Source organism: Bombus flavifrons, chromosome 5 (assembly GCF_040668555.2).
Source record: "Bombus flavifrons isolate JBK064 chromosome 5, iyBomFlav1_principal, whole genome shotgun sequence".
NCBI lineage: Eukaryota > Metazoa > Arthropoda > Insecta > Hymenoptera > Apidae > Bombus > Bombus flavifrons.
Window position 1 is genome coordinate 16025760 of NC_138446.1, and position 23585 is coordinate 16049344.

The 23585-nt window shown below is 38.0% G+C and overlaps 2 protein-coding genes across 5 annotated transcripts; one reads left to right on the forward strand and one right to left on the reverse strand.

The window, feature by feature from the left end:
- The first annotated feature begins 531 nt into the window (after positions 1 to 531).
- LOC138179702 (serine/threonine-protein phosphatase 4 regulatory subunit 4) lies at positions 532 to 8116 on the forward strand. Of its 4 annotated transcripts, none has more exons than XM_069112769.1 (16): positions 532 to 828; positions 1547 to 1797; positions 1915 to 1988; positions 2306 to 2412; positions 2596 to 2825; positions 2951 to 3079; positions 3150 to 3256; positions 3343 to 3534; positions 3608 to 3766; positions 3845 to 4027; positions 4110 to 4556; positions 4627 to 4744; positions 4823 to 4865; positions 4947 to 4966; positions 5049 to 5094; positions 5319 to 8116. In XM_069112769.1, the coding sequence occupies exons 1-16, from the start codon at positions 788 to 790 to the stop codon at positions 6838 to 6840; spliced, it is 3669 nt and encodes a 1222-aa protein (XP_068968870.1). In that variant the 5' UTR covers positions 532 to 787; the 3' UTR covers positions 6841 to 8116. The 4 variants fall into 4 exon arrangements, with proteins under 4 accessions (XP_068968870.1, XP_068968871.1, XP_068968872.1 ...); XM_069112770.1 differs by having other exon boundaries at positions 5706 to 8116; XM_069112771.1 differs by lacking the exons at positions 1915 to 1988; positions 2306 to 2412; positions 2596 to 2825.
- Positions 8117 to 12920: 4804 nt separating this feature from the next.
- On the reverse strand, positions 12921 to 23541 carry LOC138179704 (uncharacterized). The gene is made up of 6 exons (XM_069112777.1): positions 22796 to 23541; positions 21643 to 21688; positions 20525 to 20755; positions 17667 to 20424; positions 17294 to 17525; positions 12921 to 17204 (listed from the first exon to the last, which is right to left on the reverse strand). The coding sequence occupies exons 1-6, from the start codon at positions 22850 to 22852 to the stop codon at positions 17196 to 17198; spliced, it is 3333 nt and encodes a 1110-aa protein (XP_068968878.1). The 5' UTR covers positions 22853 to 23541; the 3' UTR covers positions 12921 to 17195.
- Positions 23542 to 23585: the final 44 nt, after the last annotated feature.

Consider the following 23585-nt stretch of genomic DNA (forward strand, 5'->3'; position numbering starts at 1 on the left):
CGACAAATCACTGTACAAAACCTTGAATTAAACCACGTAATCCTGTATGATTATCGTATCAAGGCTGCCACAGCATCATTAATTAATTTTATAAAATCTAGATAGTGGTCTATAGAAGCACAGGTTGCACTTGCCGTACAGATGATACACATCGATGCTGTTACTTGGTTCAATCTCAGAGTAATATTTATTTCAGTTATAAAAGGATGATAAATCTGTTAAATAATACATATTACGTGACAGTAGATAAAAATGTTTATATTTGGATCTCGATGATATGATCGAATTATACAAGTAATTCGTGTCATACTCGTTGCGTAACAAGCTATAAAAAAAATATCGCTGTTTTAAGCAGTGTTCTTTTTTAGAAACGCGCAACCGACGTACCTTAAAGCGAGATGCATCATCGCATGGGAATCGCAAAATAATTACATCGGATTGTCGATTACACAACATCCACTTACGATCAACGCATCCCGGTCTATTGTATTACGCGTTACGCGCAACGCAGCATTACGTGTTTTTCATTAGTGGCGTACGTAGGCCGCATTCGGTCGGTTCCGGCTGAACTCGGTCTTGCTCGCTGTCTCGTAGGACAAGTCACATATAATCGATACCTTGGAGTCAGAGCCCAGTTTAGTTGTCATCTACGTTCGGTCGTGTTGTTTTTATTGCGTCAAGTGCGTCATGAGAGTGCGTACGCGTGTATCGTCGTCCACGTAAAGAAACTAGTATATCGGTCCTCGCTGCTTTCTCGTGCGATCGTTGAATAAAATGCGCTTTGAAAATGTTGCAAGAGGAAGCTCTGTACAAGAGCACATCTCCACGGTAAGTGGCCGAAATAGAGAATGGTTTTTTAGCTAGTGAATCTTACTCGCAGTTGTCGCGCCCGTCTTCTCTCATTCTCACGACTGTTTCTCTTTCGTTCGAACCCATGCATGGTTTCTAAAAATAACGCATCGTCGTTCAAGGAGTATACTGTCCTGTCGTCTAAGCGTTGCTAATTATAGTCCTTTAAAGACACTCGGAAGAAATGACATTCTACGAGTAACTGATAAACAGTTAGCTAAAGACTTCGTTCGAAGTAATGAGATTTCAAGGTGTAGGTTGTTCGAAGATTTGACAGTATTATCGATTGTCTTTTTTTCCTCTTTGCATAACGATGTCGTAATAACGAGTGTTTTATTGTAACAATGAGGATTTACGATGAAATAAAAACCTTAAGAATCGTGCACGTTGTACCAGTGAAAACATTGTCACATGCTCTAAAAGGATATGTTATGTAAAGATTCCTGTCCTTGGAGGTTGCATGCATTTAAAAAAAATAACGCGAGGATGACGGGATTGTTTTTATAAATTTAACGATTCCAGAAAATATTACACTTCCTAAATATATTGTTACCATGTTAATTTACATCGTAGTTAATATATTTGTAATAATAAATAATATTAATATTTAAAAATGTGTTATTTTCATTATTATCTATCTTTGTTAATACAACTGTCGTTTTTGCGTTATTTGCTGTTATATTCATAATTATTGCAGGAAAGGCGATGAAATTCAAAAACTCAATTTTATACAAACATTACCAAGCCTCTTAGCCACAGACTCAGAATCATGTATAACACGCGTGATACCAAAAGTGCAGCAGTCACTGGCTACAGCATCCACGGAATTCCATATTGCAGCTTCAACAACATTCAAAACTATTCTAGAGCAGAAACTTGTGAACCATAATGTCTTCAGTCGAACATTCCTCCAAAGTATCTTAGATTCCCTTGAAAAGCGTGATCCAGGTAAAGAAATTTTGTTCACTCTTGTACAACTAGAGTTGCTAGTTAAACCTATATCGACAGTTTCATGCATTTGGTATTATTCCATGTAACTAAACATGTATATATGTACATTTAAAGTTATCTGTCATGCATGGCTGGAGACCTTACTGGATGTGATAGAGTTACTGCCGGTAGAAGTCATAAGAAAGCAGGTTTGTATAGATGATCTTAGAAATTGATATTCAGAAAAATTTGTCATTTAGAAGGGCAAATGTATTGTAATTTTTGTAGCACATATGCAACCTTATAATATGATTATGGTAGATTGGTAATTAGGTTGATTTATTTTATGTTACTTGGTTACCTGGCATTAGACTAAGCATCAAGTACTCTATCAAAACTCATATGTTGCAAAGAGATGCTACGTATTTAACATAGCCTTAACGATACAAATATTTTTTGAAACTTGAACATACTCAAATATAATAACTAACATCATCCGGATGATAATAGAAATAAAATTATACAGATTCTGCCATTGACTGTAAGCAAAGGGCAATTGTCACAACCTATCCACTCCAGGATAATATGCAGCAAGATATTAGGAAAGATTTGTACAAGATTTGAATCTGCTCTGTGAGTATGTTTCATCTTATCAAAATCTAATATTTTTGTTGTCGAGGGTATCAACTTTTAAACACTATATTCTTGAATGACAGATTAAACGTACAGAAATTGAATAGTATGCAACATATGCCAAAAGACAATTTTTTCTCGATAAAGTCATTAAATAAGTATACGTATTGAAATTGTTGTCAGGATACAGAAGGAAGTTCTACCAATGGTACACTCCCTCTGTCAGGATGTAAATAGTGAAGTACGAGCTAGTATCTGCTTGCAGCTACGTTTTGTTGCTGAAGGCCTTGGTGCTGAGTCTGTAAAATCTGCTTTGCTACCATCTTTCGTAGAATTAGCAAGTGATGAAGAAAGCAATGTAAGATGCGCCTCTGTACAAACAATAGCGTATTTGCTACCTCATCTTCAGGAAGGTATGCTTAATGACTAGTTGTGCATCATAAGCATTCCAAGATTTTTGTAGTAAAATATGTCTCGATTAATTTTTGGACGCGAGTTTTTTAAGAACGCGATGCAACGTAGTTATAATTATTTACAGATACAATAAAAACTACCATAGTGCCACTTGTTAAGAAATTATGTGAAAATACACAATCTGTACAGTCAGACGATAACGTGATATGCGTCATTGCCCAAGAATTTGGAAAAATTGTACTCGGCCTAGAAAGTAAGATCTCCTATGAATTTAAATTTTACTTTCACGATCGCAGTTAATTGATGTACGATTGATATTTCAGCATGCTTATTACCTACGGAAAAAACATGGTTCTTAAAATATTTTCAACAACTTGCACAAATGGGTATTGTTTTAATGAAAAAAGAATCCAAGCCTCATCTTCCATTTGTAAGTGTGTACGAATACGATATAGACTCTGATAAAATCGAATGTGTTTTATAATGAAGTTTCTCTATAAATTTACACCTTTCTAGATGAATATTAATTTTGACGAAGATGAAAAATATGTAGAATGCAGAAGGTGTTGCGCGTTTAATTTGCCAGCAATGTTCATCTTTGTATCAAATTCCGTGGATGATACAGATGCATTACTTCTTACATTCACTGCATTGGCGAGTGATCACTATTATTTGGTTCGGAGAACTGTAGCGTGTGGAATCCATGAAGTGAGACTTTTTTGATTGGAATATGAAATTGGGATGTATGACTTTTTACTAATAATCATAATTTACCATGCAGGTGGCCAAGGTGTTGGGTCCAAAAAGTGGACGGATAAAAACAGATCTAATAAAATTATTGAAAGATAACTCTGAAGAAGTTTTACAAGGTTTAATTCCTCATATAGGATTAACGCTTGATTGCTTGGCTGAAAGTCAAATTATTGGAGTAGATAAAATGGTTCGTATGCGTTTTCTATAATTAGACATTTTCGAAATATATTTGCTCTATTTATATTAATCTGTTTGTCGACTGCAGGATTCCACCGTTATGGAAATTGGTAGAGCTTTATTGAAATGTGAGTCGGAAATAGCAGCTACACATAATTGGAGATTAGTGTCTTCAATGCATTCACAACTTGAGATATTGCCTAAATACTTCCCAAGTGACTTTATATATTCATATTTTGTGCCAATGGCCTTTTTTAGAATATTACACGCTGTAAGTTTAAAAAATACTCGTGTTTCGTTTTTAACCAAAATATATGACATAATCAAATTTCAATACTATTTTTAATTTGCAGAGGCCAATACCCGTTCGACTCTCCGCAGGAACTCTATATCTTTTCCTTTTACGTTATAACATGAAACCTATGCAAAGGGTAGAACTTCGTAGCAAATTGTATTCAGATTTGGCTAGTAATCCGAATTGTTATGTGAGAATGATGTTCGTTCGTATGATGATAGAGGCTTTGGAAATTTTTTCTTCTGCATATTTCAAGGAACATTTTTTTACTGCTTTATTGAACTTGGCAGAAGATCCTGTAGCTAACATAAGAATGAAAGTAATTTCTCTGTTGCCTCAGTTAAAAAGTATGCTGCGGATGCCGGCCGATAAAAAATTATTAACTTTGTTAGAATCAACTATAACGCATTTAATAAATAGCGAAAAGGATAGAGATGTACTAGCCGAGTTGTCATCCGTTATAAAAAAATTGGATGATATATCGCTTAAATACGAAGGTCGAACTGTAAGTAATATTCAGTATAATTCACTTTTATTGTTAGCGAATTATGTTGGCACAAAATACTTTGTTTCAGACATCTGGAGCAGTTTCAAAACAAGGCACTGAAGATATTAGAAAGTTAGAGGAAGAGAAAAGATTATCAGGAATGGCAAATGGGAAATCTCCAGGCGGAGGTGCTACAATAAAGAAAGGTACGCGAGGATAAATTTCCATAATTATAGCAATTCTTATTACTTACGGATTGAATATTTGGAATCCTGTAATTGTAGGGGGGTGGCGTCATGTGAATGCCGATTCCTCGTCAAAAACGATGTAAGTTATACTTTATAATTTGAACGTCTAATGATTTTCCTATGAAATTTTGAACTAATTTATTCTGTTCTTTTTGTTCAGGCCGCAAACATCATCGAAAGGTAAATATTCGCTTTCGTTACCACCGATCAAACATAAAATATTATTCACAACAATGATTGAAATTAGTAATATTTATTACAGATAGCATAGGCTCACCTCGCCAATCAAGCGACGGATCAAAAGCGAGGTACATAAATTACATATCTACTTATTCCTCGCATATACAAATAAAACTAACTTTAATTTTAAGCATGATGCTAACGTCTAATATAACACTAATATTCGAGAATAGAAGAGATAGATTTTTTAGAACCGATGAAAAAGTAGAGTTAAATCTCACTATCTTTCTTAGTTTACTAACGATATCATGCAAAATCTAATATCAAATTCTGCATGCTTTGCATCTAACAGAATTCAACTAACACATCCTTGGGAAAGAATAGGGCATACCAACTCAAACATTAGTACAACCCATACTAACTTTGACAATGGATCGTGCAGTGATTATCTAATGCAAAAGGCTCAGCAGAGTCGATCGAAATTAGCATTGCCATTTATATTGTGGCCGGAAACGTGCGAATGCGACTATGCGGAAGAATACGCTTTCCATTCTTGTCCCTCGTCCGATTACGCGAGGTCTGTCTTCTTGGCGATCATGAGAGAGAACCGGCGAAGATCGCAGCAAAATTTCCTACTAACCCGAGATTATGCCCGCGAGTTTTCCACTAACATTGCCAGCAAGGACACTGCCACTGTAAGAACGCTTGCAGCTCACTATAACTCTTGTTGGCCTTGTAGCTCTATGCCGGAGATACCGGTAATGCTGTCGGATGACGAATTCCTGGTAGACGCTGGTATCAGGATACCGGTACAGTTCTCTCAAAGCACCTCTAAGATACCGCATCTGCAAGATTCCATGTTTGGCAAGAGAAGAACTTCGTTCAACGTGAATCATGCTCGGCCTACCAGTATGAATTTCGACAAGGGAAAGCCTAAGAGAAACTCTTCCGTTGAATACGAAGATTGCATGAAACGAAGAACGAATGCCGATCAGTCAGACGATGTCAGAACTTCCATCGATTGCGAGGACGGATTGAGACTGGTAAAAGAAAATCAACAGCTGGGTAAGAAGGATCCTGTATACGTTGGCCCTTTGATGAGATCTAGATTTGGATTCGGTGTGAATCAGGAGAGAACGATGGACGACAAGATGAAACGACGAAATTCGTTAATAATGGATAAAGACAAGCCGAAGGTTGTGCAGTCAAAGTGCACGTTGGACAGAACTAAAAGGAACTCGGCCAATTTCGACAAGGGAAAGCCCAAGAGAAATCTCTCCGCCGAGTACGAGGATGGTATAAAACGGAGAACCAACGGAACTAATCAAGCGAAAGGTATAAGATTACGATCGATCGATTACGAGGATGGTTTGAGTTTAGTGAAGGAGAATCAACAGCTCGACAAGAAGGATCCATTATATCTTGGGCCTCTGATGAGATCTAGGTTCGGGTTCAGCGTAAATCAGGATAGGTCGATGGACGATAAAATGAAACGGCGGAACTCACTGATAATGGATAAAGACAAGCCTAAAATCATACAGTCAAAGTGTATGCTGGACAGGACTAAACGACACTCTGCGAATTTTAGTTTAAAGATGCTGGATACGAAAGAGACTAAGCCTATCTTGAAGGCTCAGCATAGCTTGGACGTGGCCGACTATACATCTTCGGAACGTTTAAGCCGGGCTCTAAGACGATATTCGACCTTAGACGTGAATCATAATCAGGGACATAGTAAAATACCCTTAAGAAATTTTGTACGTCGTAGTAGAACCGCACCAGCTACCAGGGCTTCCAGCCCCGTAGGTTCGCAATTAAGGTACGAGGAGATCGACAAGCTGTGCCGAAAGTTCGAGGAGTACCAATTGTATTAGTGTAATTACACAGAACGCATTTAAGGTATCGAGAAATTAAAATCTCCATGTAAAAGGAGGGGGGAAAAAAAAGAAAATAACTGTATGTGCTGGTTCGCATATTATAATTGCAAACATGTTGTGTGTCGAAAAGATAGAAAGTTTCGTAGGATACTTTTTATTTTGTGCATTTTGATCTTTTAGAAAATCTGAAGTTCACAAAGTCTACGTTTTCCTTTCACGAAATAACGGCGTATTTAGAAACTGTTACGAGGTTGTCTCGACTAGTTTCGTTTCGTCCGTAGTTGACGATCGTTTTTTTTTTTTTTTTTCACACAGCCTTGTACATTTCTCACTTTTTATTAACGAGTTTAACGATGAATTTTTCTATTCGTGTGCAATTGGTAAAAGGTAAAGAGGCCAAGGGATAGAACTCTTGCGATATTTCATTTATTACCATTAACGCGTGCTTTACACAAGATAGTTTTTTAGTTACTTTATCTTGTCCAAAGTATTTCCATGTTAAATTATAAAAGAAAAAGTTTATCTTTCGATATATCGTTTGGAAAGATGCATCGCGTGTTTTAGCGTTTGTACAAGTTGTACGGACACGCATGCTTGAGTTGGAAGACTGTTTTATTAGACGATGCCGTATCGCAGTTCGTAAGAGTAAAAAATAAGACTATTTTGCACTTTAATTTTATAGCTGCATATCTAATACGTATTGCTCTATCAAAGTTTACTCGCTAATTGAATATATTCTAATAGATTATTGCATTTAGGAAACTATACAAAAGAGTTAACGAAAGATAGAGTTTAATTATCTCTTAGTAGCCAATTGTAGGTCTAGTCTTGAATAGTTATAAAAAGCAGCTCTCGTTTTCCAACGTCCGTGAAATGACGTTTTTTAAACGTTCGATACGATTTTTATATTTCGCTTTTTTCCGTTATCGTTATCTTCCTTTCAACGAATTCATTTAACGAAGGTAGATAAGTTTTTACTAGGATCTTTTACCGCAATTTTTATGACCTTTATTAATATAGCATGAATTTACAGAGAACCAGCTTGGTACAGTATACATAGATGCGCGTATGTATTATACGTTATTTGTAACAGACAGCGTTATACTAATTTAATCGTTTTCCATTATTGTATCGCGTTGCGTAGAGACCGTTGTATACTAGTTATCGTAATTTTCGATTTATTTACAAACATCGACACGAACGATTAATTTTTATTCGAAGAAGGAGTGAACTGACGAGAAACGAAAAAAAAAGAAAAAACAAAAAAACAAAATCTTTTTGAGCGCAACTTTAGGGATTCTCGATTCCCCGATTCCCTCTAAACACGTTGAACGATTATAATTATTCTCTTATATAGCGGACTGGAGTTACTGTTGTGTCTTAAAACGAGAAATATCTACGAAAATATCATACAGTCTTACAGAGAAAAATCACGCATATATTAATATATATATATGTATATATATATATTAATATATATATGTATGTATATAGACTGACCAAGACAATTTAGCGAATGTCTAATTAATAAAGTAGCATCGAGGGAGGGAAGAGAAGTTAATAAATTTATCATGGAACGAAATAACGACAAGAGGTGTACAAGTGTACAGCATAGGAAGGGCACGTATAATATCTTCGCAGAATATTTTCATTGAGCTTTTAATAAATGTATTTTGGGATGAAGGACGAAAAGAATTGAAATGAAGGATAATAAGACGCTTCGAAGCCAAAGATGTTATCTAAACGATACGATTAAGTATCAACGTACAAACCCTTAAAGGCATTATGTACTTGTATCGTGTACATATACTATGTAAGCTTGACAGTGCAAGTGCCATTGAATAGACGCTGGAGACTTCAACGCCTGAAAAGAGGGTGACCGTACCGTCGAACGATGAATTTACGGTGAAACTTGGAAAAATAACGCCCAAAATACATGTATCGTGCAACTAATACGATATTCACGTCCGATATTTAATATCACAGTCTCGATACGTTGCTCGAATAAAGAAAGATTATAGTAGTTATATAGTAGACTTATATAAAAATATTGTTCAAGAATCGAGGCATCGACTAATTCTTCTTATACGTATTAATAACTCGTTCGTTACGCTCGATGCTTGTCCGTTTAGTTTCGACCTCTCATCATCTTTCGTTCGTTTCTCCGATCGTATTTCCGAGGATAACAACTCGATTTTATATAGAACGTTTTTGAATAATCGCTAGTCAATCCGTTTTTCGCGAGATTCGCCTGTATAGCAGTTAATCGTTATTTGATTTTACCGTCGATTTTACGAGCAGGATGATATAGTTTTTTTTTTCTTCTACAAGCTACCGAACATCGAGAATAGATCACACTCTTTACGCTTAGGGACTAGAAAGAGACGCAATTTACCGATCGATTGTTGCCGCGTAACGATATTAATTATTTTGTTATAATTGTAAGATCGTACGGCTACCGACTTATATATGTATAATAACATAGCGAAGCTTGTTGTATTATTTTTATAGGAAACTTTAGGGTAGCGTCAGCCGTACGATTTCGCGAGTCTAATGACAAACACGGATCCGATGATACTCGTATCTATCGAGTACAGACATTTCTCGATAGAAATTTCTATCGTTCTACGACGCGTTGAGTTTATAGAAAGAGCGTGTGTGTGTGTGTGTGCGTGTTTCGCATAATCGTACGGTTGTTGGTTAACCATGCGACGAAAAAAAAAAACTTCTTTTTTATAGGAAATCTTAGAATATACTATATATACATATATATATACACACACGCTAAGTATACATGATTTAACAAAAATTGAACAAATTGTTAAATGTGCAACTATAGGATCAGCCGTAGCGCGGGGAGGCGCAGTTTGAAGAAAAGCAAGCGAAAGTAGAAAACGAAGAAGGTTTACTCGGGCATGTTTAGAAGGATAACTAGGAAAACGCAGGGAGAAAGTAAAGTTTCTCGAATGTCGAATTTTCGCCAAGAAATAATCGCTTAAAATGCTGCTCCTTATTTTTGTACAGATCTCTTACCGTGTACGTTAATATTAACTTTTGTGCCAGAAAGTAAAAAAAAAAAAAATACGCAGTATATTATATATAAGAAGTACACACACTCGTGCTACGCTCGTTTTACGTAATTGTTATCTAACGTATTCGTTTCTTTATATACGTAGAGGAAAAGGATAAAAAAAAGAAATGAGAAGAAATGAGAAAGAAAGAGACGAGCGCTTTTATCGCTGACACTGTTATATATATTATACATATTGTTACGTATATCGCGTACGTAAACGTCGTATATCGGGAATACTCTCGAGAGATAGAATCTTTTCGACCCTGGATAAACGTCGGTCGTCGACCGTATTAAAAAACGAACAACGGCGTGGTGATTATCGAACGAAAAAGAAAGAAAGAAAAGAAGCACGTCGTGCGTCAATTGAATTTATCGCGTTAGAAACTGTTAGGAAAAAAAGAGATCGAACGCTATGGCCTGCGTGTTTCTTTCGGGAAGGAGTAATCTGTGATGACAAACAAAAAAATAAAGTAACATAAAATAAAGATACATATTTAAACGCGAGAACAAAGAGGAAACAAATAAATAACGCGAAGAGTCGTTCACGTCGCGCATGATGAACGATGAAATTCGTCGAACGATATTTTTATTACTCGTAACTGCTCCCGTAAAGAATAAGGAATGTTACAAACAGAGAGAAGTGTATTTTTGTGAGGTATACCTGTAAGAAACAAAACAAAAATCTAGTTAAATGTGAAGAGACTAAAGAACAACGCGATCGTAGATTATATTGGCTCTGTCGATATTATACATCTGTTTTAATATACGTTACGAACAATAAATCGAACCTTTTTTGTTACATAACCCGTCTCTCTTAACGATCTTATCGCCCGATAATTTGTTTCCTATAAAAATCAAAGAATAGGGAGAAGGAGAAGTAAACGGAGAATTTCTTTTTAATCTCTTTATTTCTTCTACTTTCTTAATAAATCAGTGACTCGAGTCGCTACAAACTGTGTATGAGTTCCTTTTATAATTTACTTACGAAATACGTAATAATGAATTTTTTTTTCCTTTTTTTTTTTCTTCGATCACCCTCGCTCATTCACACGCACCCGCTTACCTTGATTATAAAAAACTTCGAAAAAGATAAATCGATCGGAAATTTCCATTCGCCGTTCGATAGAATGCGTTCTAAACGTGCGATTATGGCCCGGTACGTAAGCTCCCGTCGCTTTATCGTTTCGTTTGCTCTTTTCCCTTTTAATCCGTCGAATTCATCGTCGCGTCTTTAAACGCGTCGATGTTTACGCTATAATAATGAGGATTTCGAAAATAAACGCGGCATTTATGTATATTAAATATTTTCTCGAGATTCTCGACAACAAACACCTTCCATCCCACAATTGTAAAATACCATCTTTCCATTCTATATATTTTCCTCTTCTAATTCGTAGAACTCTTTCAGGGGGGGGGGGAGAGTAGAACTTAAACACACTGTCGAAGGACGATTTCTCGCGATTGGCTTTATATAAAATTTTCTCTATTTCTCTGAACGATATCTTCGCTTAAAACGAGGATCGTTCTTTCGAATCCTTTGTAGTACATTCGAACAGTCCGAACTGAATATTTTCTTTCGTTTTATGTCGAGAACGGATTGTCAAAGTAAACGGATTCCGATCTGCTCATTTTTCTTTTCTCTCCTTCTCTCGGTGCTCTTGCAATGTATGCCCTTATCGCCTAGTGGAATTCACGCATTCCCCTTTCCGATTCTTTCACGTAAGTACACATCTATCGCCTTAACGCGTGCCATTTTAAGGTTATAAATAATAGCTGAATAAAGATGGCACGGTATTCATCACATGCGAATCGTTTACGCGGAACCAGCTCGCTTGGAATGACTCGCGTGCAACCAACGTGTTACTTCTTTCGTTATATCTATAGCGTTCTTTCATTTGCACACGATCATCGTCCGTCTGATCAGCAGACTGTCTGCGGCAGAAGTATGTACAGGAGACTTCGTGACTCGATGCTATCGGTCTCGTCGAAATAGCCCTCGCATTCTTGCGCTTAACGTCTTCTCTTTTCTTTACCTGGCACACGGAGACGGTTGGATCGCACGCGTAAAGCTGCTCAAAACGAATAAGAAGGAAAGCAGCGTATTTAAATCGAGTATCGTGTAGTTAGATTACAAATCGAAGATGAATATTTTATTGAGAATCTCGTCGAATGATAACTGGTCGAGTAATTTTCTAATTAGTCGGAACAGCGTAAATAATTGTTGTTCGTATTACGTATTCTATATAATTACAATAGAGAGTTGCATTTTTCTAACGTTAAAAAATGAAGTTCGAACAAAGTAAGAAAAAATTTGCCATTGCAATTTCACGTTAGCCATTTTCGTCAAACATCAAAGATCTGTCTTCGTTTGCAAAATTGAATGTAAGATCGAGATATACAAATTCGAGAATCACAGCAGAGTTATAACAAACTACTTCTAACCTTCTTGGTACTGTCGAAAGTACGACCATGAATCATCCAACCAGAGATCGTATACTCGAAATATGAGAAGGATCTACCTTAAGAATGTACTTTAAGAAGCAAACAGCCATTAGCAGTTCGTCGAACTGAAATATCCTTTTATCGGTGGCTCGACGATATCGCAGAAGAAGAAACGAGAACGCGTTAAGTAAGAATCGAAGAGCGTAGGAAGACGCAGCGCGTCCCTCTCGATTGCACTTCCCCCATTTTTACCCGTAATTACTACGATCGCGTGCAATCGAGAATACTTTCGAGTCGAGTCGGTAGCATCGACGACCACGAGGAACGGATTGTTTATGTATCTGTGTTCGCGTGTACGTACAAATGATTCGCGATTAGTTTCTTCTCTCGAAAACCGTTCGCGAAACCATTGCACACACATTAAAAAAAAAAAAAGACAGATTTAAATTCACACGGAGAGAACAAATATCGCCAGTCTGTCTGTCTCTCTTCTTACCTTTTTGGTTTTGTCTCTGACGTTCGTATGCTATAATATCTCTGTGTGTACGTGTGTCTCTGTTTGTGTATACATGTGTATATATGTGTACGCGCGGTAAAGCGTTTCAGATTGCTCGTATCGCATAAATAATCCCTGACGACGACAATACGGACCGCTCGCGGTTCTCCCGCCATTAAATCTCTTTCTCTCTTTGTTTCTCGCGAACCAATTATTCCATCGTTGAACGTGCAATTACACGAAGCGGCATTGTCACGCGCGAGCGAAATCAATCGAAACGCGTTAATGGTTACCGAAGACGATTTCAGCGCATTTCGTCACGCTAGATAGATATCTCTCAATCTCCTCTCGAGCCGTTCCATTCTCTTCTTTCTGTATATTATCTCATATATACATTTAAGTAAAAGTCGTGCCTCATCTTCTCGAGCGGCGATTCTCTCGGATCACAAAATAAAGAAACCTTGGTTACGCTAATGCCACACACCGACTATATGTACAGAAATTATAAACAGAGCGTATATAATATATATGTATTATATATATTATATATAATACCCTCGAAAAACGTTACTCACTATTCGTGATCAATAATATCGTTAGTAAATTCTTAGATATGGTTGTTCGAGGCTCGAAGGCTGGCACGCGTCTTCACGACTTCCAGCAATTCCTCGTCATCTCGTCTCAAGCTCGTTCGAATGCCTAGAGGGATCGTGTTTTTTCTAGAGCGTATCAGAGAGTATCGAACACGTTGTATGGCAACGTGCGAGAAACTCGATTTGATTATTCTTCTGCGTTCATCGTACTTTTCGGATTGATCCTTTGTTGACTAGAAGCTACTTGTTAGCATTTAAGAAGTCTTATTATAAATGCAATCGTTATTATAGCTTGTAATTACACGATACGATTCGATTTTTGTACGTTGCAATCGAATATTTTTCTAACAAATGGAATGATAAAGAAGAAGAGACGATTCAATTGGCGATTTGATCGCTCGAATGAGCCCCTTCCGTACAATGGAGCGCGTGCTCAGCCATCGACCTGTCCGCGATAGTCCCTTTTACAGTAAAAATATATTATCGCTACGATAGTACTTAACTTTGACTAGCATGTGTTCATAGAACCGATTCCCAATTCTTACGTCACCACGTAGAATCGATAATAGCGATCACGTTAAACGGTACACTCTCGTCGAGACGTTTCATTTTTTGATCGCTTCGAAACTCGTTCTTTTCGGTTGGGAATCATCGGATGCAACGTATAATAGAGTCGCGTAATAAATCCGTGGACGCACTCTCGTCACGCATCTCTATTATTCCTTTTAATATTATACAATATTTACTGGAAAATCGTGGGGTACAATGTCAGCTTGTATCTTAAAGATTATACCTTTTCTCGACGTTACGTTCTAACAACTTCCTCCCCGGGTCTCTACGACCCTCGCGAGAGAAATATAAAGGTCGATCGATTTAATTCTACGTTCGGATAATCTTGACATTTTAATAATATTCGCACGATTCTTGCTCGACAAGCATCCTTCGTGCCGTGTTCTATAAATCATTCGTATGGAGAATACGAGTTTCTCGTAATGTAATTAAGCATATGAAATTCGGACAGCTTGGACAGAGCAGAGCGGCTTGGTACCTGTTAAATTTGCCAAGCACGATAAGTGTCTAACCTTATTCTTGTGTTTCCGTATTTTTCTTTTTTTTTCGCGTTTACGTCTCGCCATATCTACGATATTATAGAAGACACAGACACAGGTTCGATGCATGGAATGCAGAGTAGAAAATAAAAGGGAGAGAAGAGTCTCCCTGATTAAAAATGGTTAATCGGAAAATGGCGCTCGAAGGGAGCTGCACACGTGAACAAAAAATGATATATAAATCTAGCTTCTTTAGATATTTCCTACGATTTAATCACACAGCAACTATTATTTCATTCTTCTCTCTTTTCTTTTTTTTTTTTCATTCAGTCTTGTGATTAATACTACTTTAATACTTTTACAATTCGTTATAAAGTCAACTGTAAGTATATAATTCTTTATACATAATCGCTCTCTGTGCGAAACAGCCTTTAGAGCTGCTTGCTCGTGGCTCGTTTCGCTTCGGATCCTTACAAAAAAACCGCGGCGTGATAAAAAGGACAAGCGTGGCATTGCTACAGCGATAGTTGCGATTGCTCTGATAGAAAAAAGTAAGAAAAGGTTAGACCAGAACATAACCTCGAAAAATCATCGACGGACGTAGTAGTGTTAGAGAGTTATTACAATTTATCGTATATTACAAATTCTGTTCCGGCTCGATGAAAACAATTCCTTGAGTGTTGGAGAGGGGCGACGGGGGTGGGAATACAAGCTATATTGTCGTTGAATCATGATTCCCGGTTAACTTTACATTGTTCAATGAACCTCTAATACGCATGGTAAATCCACGTTACCGTTGATCTTTTTGATTCTGAATACTGATTTGATTATCCACTCCGCGGAGCGTAACATGTACATGAAACAGAGAATAATCCGCTTTAATATATTTCAATTGCGAAAACACTCGATATCGATTCTTTCATTTCTCTCTCTCTCTCTCTCTCTTTCTCTCTTTTCTTTCTTTTCATTCTTAATGGCCATATAACTCCTAGCATTTCTATTATTGCGTTCAGTATCACTGCATTGCATAATATCAATATCGACCAGCCCGACCAGCGCGTTCCAAAACTCGATTATCCTCGGTGCAAGATTCTATTAACGATCGCGTAACCTTGTTTTATTTCTCTTTTTTATTGCTTTTTATGCGCGATTTCGACATAAGCAAGAAAGATTGCATGCCATGAAAAAATTTTCAATTACAGCTCGCGCATATATAATTAATCTTTTTCTTTTTTGTTAATGACGATTAAAAGAAAGTTCGAAGCCGTGCAGACGTAAAATAGGCCTAACTAGTTCGATTTCCCTTCGATACGTCGTACTAGCTCCCTCGCTTAATCGTCTACGATATACTTTTATTATCAAAAAGATCCTGCACCGTTGAAGTAAAAATAAATATTCTTCGTTTCTTTTTTTTTTCTTTTTGTCGCTTTTTTTTCGTAAAGAATTCCATAGACATATACGTTCTTCGCGCATACGAAACGACATAGATATATCTTAAGTACGAATAAAAAATATCTTAAGTACATTTGCTACTATTACGAATAAAAAATGAGAAGAGAAATATAATATTGCAATTATGATTCTAAGAACTAATTCGTTGCGTAGATCTACGTAAATCTAGTAGGAAAATTATATGAAATCGAATGTACATGAATGTGTAAAAATGGGAACGTATTACGACGAGAATGATTACGAATAAAAATGTCTGCCCATGAACCATTAAAATGTTCAATAAAAATAATTCGAGTTTTATATCAGTTCGCGTATCCTTAGGACTTATTTAAATCTTGTTATAATCTATACATAGTGCCATCTTTGATTGCCCAGAGACTACGATATCCACCATATAAATCTCGTTAAAAAGAAGACCATTTCACGGCTATATAAATGTTATCTTAAGCCTTTAGAAAATAACTAGTAAAGATTTGAAAACCCTGTGAACGCTATGCAACTGACTACTTTCATTGCATTTTCTTTTCTTTCTTCCTCTCCATCTGCTTTATCTTTTGGTTGTATATTTTAGAATGTAAATCGATGGTATCGCGTTAACCAGTATAAACACAGAATGCATTGATTGCAATCCTCTGGTTTAACCGCTTTACAATACCCTATATAGAAGTATACTCATATAAAATAAAACATATCCAAAAAACGATATACTCATATAAAGTATACGATGCACACATTTGTTTTTATCCTAGGGCAGGATTCTTACTATACAAACTATTACAGTTTCTTATTGAGCATATTTTAGAAATTGTTTGAGTCGTTGTAGGAAGTATTTCAATTGTATATTGACTTCATTTCGACTATACGCTAGAACCTAGATTCTCTTACGAAATCTCCCCTCTGTTAGGTTCTTTTTGATTGTGCGGGTTCGCTTTGTAAGAAGACATTATCATAAAAAGACATAAAGAACGCAGAAAGATAACCGTCCTGAATAAATTCCTTACTATGATTCCTGAACCTTGGACCACTGGAAGATGATATCCTCGTTCTTCCCGGTTTAACGAAATGCACCTTTCATACCGTGTGCTGCTTCGAAAAGCGTTAATGGTCAGTTACTAGATACCCGCGTATAGTGTAAACAGTCACGATGCCCCGATTATAATTTCTACCATGAATACTCTTACTGGTTTTGTTTGGAATTCCTAGGAACTTCAAGTTTTCCGCTCTCTTGCCAAACAGTGTTGCTATGTTCAAGCTTCCTGTAAAAAGAATAAAAAAATAAGCATAAATTATTAACAGAGAGTTAGCGTAATCGTAATGCAACAATTCCGTTAATCATTCTACTCACATCGGGAAACAAAAAGTGTTCACGAGTAGGTTGTGGCTGTTCAAAGGGAGAGCTACTCATGTATCCAGGCGAAGGGGACTCGCTTTTCTCAAGCACCGGGGTAATATTCGCGTAATTGGCGGATGGCGTCGTCAACGTTCTTCCTTGCTCAACAAGAATACTTCTGTCAATCTTGTAATACTCTTTCCCGCTGCGAGGACGAAGCGTCGTTGCCACTGCTCTGCCACCCAGTCTGCAAAAAACCGAGTAAAAGACTGAGCATTCATCTTCTCTTCTTAATGACCTTTTCTACGCTTGGTCGGTGTTTCTTCGCTAGAGGGCGAAGAAGCTCTAAGAAAACGTAACAATTACATTCTCTCCACGAGTACCTTACCTCAGACTGTCTGGCGTATCGGATGACGAGTGGGACGACAACGACAGTGTCTCGATGTAGTCGGACATATCGGATGTACCGCTGCTTGTGCTTCGCGAGTCGATATAAGGAGCATTGGACACTTCCCCTGGACTATTGAATCCTTTCGTGGCCTTAGGTAAACACGTGGGAATATCGGCTTCCGCTGAAGAGGATTTTGTAGGAATCTTAATCTTTTGAAACTGAAACGACAACTCTCGAAGCGGATCGCTGGACTTGGATTTCCTTGGTAGGCTGCTGTGATAACACGTAGGCGGTGGACTCTTCCTATAAACTGACAACACGTTTTGCTTTCTCGCCGACGTCGATGGGGCCAATGACAATTCGAACTCGACAAATTCCGCCGTTCTGTGACTAAGAGATCCCGTAGAAACGCCTGAGTCGTTGCTACTAGAAGAGTCTCTATTGTGACCGGTCTTGGATGGAACGGAGGAGGAGCGTCGAATTTTTATGAATGACGGCTGAGGTGAGGTTATCGATATCTGCCCGCTATCTTGATTTATCTTGACTTCTGAGTTAACGCACGGGGAATGGGTCTCCCCTCTAACCAGGGAAGCTTTGTCCGCTTCGCTGGAACATTTGTGAATGGTCAACGTCGATGGGAACGTATGATTCTCATCGTCCAAATAGTGTGCAGATTCCGCAGAGTAAGATCGTTTTCTCAACAATAGACCAATATTCCCGTTGGATTCTGTTCCGCTATTTCCCTCCAGGTAACGGCGTCTAAGGTACGGACTAGACAACATCGCCGAACCTGGAACGCGAAATTCAGAATCGGATCTCTTTTTCCCTCCCTCGCTTAACGCGGAACCTGATAACGCAGGGTTACTCGAGCTCTTTATACCGCTACAAATTCTCGACAAAATCTCCTTTGAACAAGCATTGTGCGCTGGCTGCATCGGTAGGTATCCAGAGAACGGTTTCTTTGGTGTTTGCTTTTCGAGATCCATGACTAAGTAATCGTTCTCTCGGTCCTTAACGTGGCCACATTTCTGGCATATCTTGGACGAATCTTCTGTGGGCGGTTCAGATGTCTCGTCCTTAATTTGATTGGAGAACTTCTCAATTTCCTCCTGTGAAATTCCACTCTTTGCTAAAAGATCTTTGCTGTTTTCATAGTGTTCGAGAGATTGGGTAAAGTCTATGTTCGCGTAATTCGTTTGTTTGGACTCAGGTTGCGTGTCGATAACAGGCTCGACGTTCTCGTAATTGTTTGTTCTATTCTCTGGGCATTCGCAATTGTCTTTGTTCTTGTCTTCGTCGTTCTCCGACTTCTCCGACTTTTTCGGCCGTTTCGCCGTCGCGTAAATCGCGATCTCCCCGCTCGCGTTCACAACAGGCATCTTACCTTCTCCAGAAAGTTTCACGGGATGTACGGCAACACCGGTTGGTTCAATTCCTGCTCCACGTCTGCAGTACGGCAATACAAAACCAGCCCAACTCATCATGTTTTGGCAGGGACATCCCGAAGATCTGGGAGATTGAACGGTGAGTTTAGCCGGACAACCACATTGTTGTAATACCACAGCTTGAGGCGCCTGTGGCGTATCGTAATTAGGATAGGTTTTTGGCAGTGCTAGACATTCTTTAATTTTCCTTGGCGTGTCGTAATACTGATCCGGTTGGGAACTTTGTTCTAACAGCATATGATGGCCCAAGATCGTTTTGGGTACGTCGTAATTCTCGTAAGGACCAGCAGCCGCGGTTGCATTTCGTACAACCAGCTGCTGTTTGCTACGCGAGTGCACGCAAACTTGTTCGTTTGGCAAGGGCATAGGAGGTTTCTTAACCTTCTTCGTGGCAGTGTTTTGGGACGGTTTCGGAGGTCTCGGTGGCAGTGCGCTAGGGCTTGGCGACACGCGATGAACGCTCGTTTGTTGTTGCGAGCTCTTTGAATTTTGCGAGCAGTGACATTCCATCTGCTGTGAACTGGAATAGTCACTGTCGTGGCTGCTACTACTGTACGAGGATAACGATAACCGATCGAGCGTACGTGGCTGTAGATGACAACCAAAATTATTTATCGTTCCTGCTGGACTGCCTATACTGCTTGCTCCAGTCGTGGTGGCTAAAGTCGACGATTTGGATACAGTTCCTAGCTTGCTGATACAGCTAGCGCATCTCTCGAGAGCGGATGTTCCTTGACGAGTAAGAGAACAGCTGCGCCATTCCCCTGGCTGATCGGTCAATTCCGACACGGAGACAGTGTCTCTGCTACTGTAATCCCTGTCGAGCTCCGTTTGTTGCCTACTCTCAGTGGACGACCAATAGGGGGAGCTCTCGTTCTTGCAGCTGTCGCACTGCTCTTCATATGTGGACGAGTAAATAGCCGAGGGGAAAAAATCGCTGGCCCTCGTTTCCGATCGAGAGAATTGACGACGCGGGCTCTCCTGCGTTATCTGTTCTCTGCTAACCGGTCGTTTTTTGGTCAGCTTCCCCTCTGCCGCTAATTGCAGCATCTTCACGATATCCTCTCCTTGATCCGTTATCAGCACGTGGAGACCTTCTCCTCGACCGCATCTCGAACCACCCTCGAAGCAGAATCGTCCTTCGACCACGCCATATCGTCGGAGATGCGCGATTTCCCAAATACCGACTAATCTGGGAGGTATGCCGACGGTGATGCAAAAACGACGATCTTGAATGTGTAAATGTGCTGGTCCATTTGTGAGCTTCGCTTTCGATGGAACCGTGGAGATCAGTATCAGGAACTGCTGATCTGTGGGAGTAAAATAAATATTGTGTTAGATCGTGAATTTTTAATTGCTGATTTTTTTAAGTAATTTTTTCTTTTTTTTTTTATTTTTGAAGATGCATACCTTCGCCCAAGTTGTTCGAGATTTTCACTTGCCATTGTATCAATCGTTCTCTAGTGTCGAAAGCCAGAACAACCGTCACGTCTTGGCATATTATAGCTATAGTATTGGATTCCTTGTCAAGAGTGAAACCACTCTCCACGCCGAGAAAATGTTGCAAACTTAATGAAGCTTTCGTTTGACCTTGCTTATATCGATCCTTGCTATCTCCGTAAAGTTGCAAATGAAGACAATCTACAAAGGAGTATAACGTTTTCTAAACAACGTGCATTGTTTGAAATATGCAAACGGTCGAAGACTTTTTAATGAAAAATTTCTTTAACGAGTACTTTTTATCGAAGATCGTTCGAACGAAATGTGTCAACGAAACTTCACACGCTAACTGACGAGCACAACATGCTATTAATACAGTTATACAGACGTAGAAACGCACTAAATCCATTCTGAGACCCTTCTATGTACTTTTAACTAATTCTCCCCAAAGAAAATTTACGAGATACTGGTGTCCCTAAGTTTTAAAATATCTTCAAGTTACTAGGGTCAGGTATTAATGGTTATTGCCAGAAGCAAAGCTCTTCTTGGAAATTTTTTGTTTCTCCAGCTAGTCAATCTATAACAGATGTGCCAGCTGCCACCCTTGGACAGAGTCAGAGGGAGAGATTCTTTATGCTGATAACAAGTAAGGAAATTCTTTCAGGAGATATGATTAGGAATGTGGTAGGAAATAGAATTGGCATTGCCTTTTAGGGCCAGTTTGCAACATCTGGCATTCCCTTGTTCCTTGTAGCTCAAACATTATCATTTTTTTATCAGCATTGATAAGATTAAAGGGACTCATTTTTATGGTGCACAAGAATGATTCATTGTGAGGAATGCACAGATGTTATATAAAAAGGGAAGTGCTTTCATCTTTGACACCAAGAACAAAGATATGTGCTATAAAATATCCAACACTTCCTGTCTACTATCTACAGTTGATTTCTCATGTTTTATGTTAGTGATAATATCTCATATTTCTGTAGGTGACATAAAAGGCAAAGTGATTTCTTATCAAGTATACTCCTTAATTGTAAAAAATAAAAATATAGTCCATTAAAAGAATATAAAAAACACATTTTTACCTGCAACCGGTGACAACTTCCTCATGACACACCATCTTGATTTCCACTGTAATGCAACAAACAATTTTGAATAACTCAATACAGACATAATTGCTTTATTAAATTGATATCATTTGATACAGTGTCGACAAACATGACTAGTAATCATATGCATGAATATCATATATTAGTATGCTACATGTTTGCATAGACTTATTATGCTGGGAAACATATACATATGTAATATACATTTGCCTGAATCTATTCAGACCCTCCGTACCCCTGTGATAAAAATAAAAGAGTTTCCTACCCTTTCTCATCTGAATGATTTCTTTGATGCCCCAATGTAAATAAAAGAAAATGAGCTAGCTTTTTATGGCTTTGTGGCTCTTCATTTCTTTCACATTACTTCCTTAAGCCTTCAACAAACTACTTAAAAGTTGTAATGTTCATTGAAATCACATCAGGATACCTTAATTTGACTTCTTGCCCATGACAAATAAACTTCACCATTGTACTTAAATTTCAATGGGCATAAAGAAATAAATATTTGATATTAACACAGGCTCATTGAAACATTCAAGTTTTCATTTACTACATGAAGCATGGCTGCTAATTAATATTTAACTATGTAGAAAAAGTTTTAATTGAATGTATAAAATTATAAATTTTTTTACAACATAATTTTCAACATATTACTACAATTTATGGTGTGTGTTCACAAAAGAGACAAAATTTAATCACATTTTAGTTGAATTCTGACTTTCATATTTTTCATTGATTCAATGAATGCTTATACATATACACCTTACATGCAATGTATATACGTATATATAACTGTTTGCCGAGCGCGTTAGCGCAAGATCCTTACATCATTATATAATTTTTTTTATTGAAACTGTACCGTACTCGAGTGACTTTGGAATAATTAAACATGAACGTGAGTTTGCTTTGAATTATGATCTATCAGAGCGAAGCATCGTTAAATTTCTTCGCGAGGATATGAACGACCATCGTGTAATATTACATTACACAGATTTGTGAGATAAATTAAACCATGTTATTTTAACGAATATTGAATTAAGCAATTATTCTGCTGATATTAATTGGATACCTCGATGGTAAATGAAGAAAAGATAAGTGTTTGAGAAAAATTTCGAACGAAAGTACTTACCTTTTTGCCGTCGCGAAATTTGACGTTTCCCTCGATAATACAATTGTTATCCACCATTGTAGAAGGCCGCTACTACCGCACTGCTTTTAGGTGCTTTTCTCATCACTATATGAAAGCATTCCGTTTACTTAACGCTGCATACTGAGACACTATGGAACACCTTGGAACACCATGAACAACAATGCTTCCCGACGCACGTTTTTCCTTTTTGCTCACTGAACAACAATGACAATTCTCGTTTACGAATCACGCGGCAAAATCCATACTCCGCACCGACGGCACCGAGCATCCATCTTGACAATCTTGACTTGCTGCGTGCACTGCTGCGGTCCTGCTCCCTTTCGAAACCGTATTCTGCACATTATCCATTCCCCTGCACTTTGGTCCAGTGGCGTAGCATCTACGTTTTTTACTTCGGTAAACTTTCTTCGCAAGCGCCGCTGGAATCGATGGGTACCGTTTACAACAGCAGGCGCACGCCGCTCTCGCGCTAACGATTCGAATTCTCTACAGAAAACTGAATTTAAAGAATTAAAAGTTCACATGCTATTTCCTATTCATTATGTTATTATGTATTCCGACACAAACTTGTAAGCTTTCGCAAACGATGGTCCATTTATATATTATGTATATCATACTTCATGATGTACTAAATTTTCATTAGTAAAAGAAATTAATTAAGAAGGTGAATTCGCGAACTTTTGTGATTATGTCTTCCGAATTAATTCCACAACGTTCTCCCTACATTCCTTTTAACCTACGAAATGCATATATAAAGATCTACAAATTC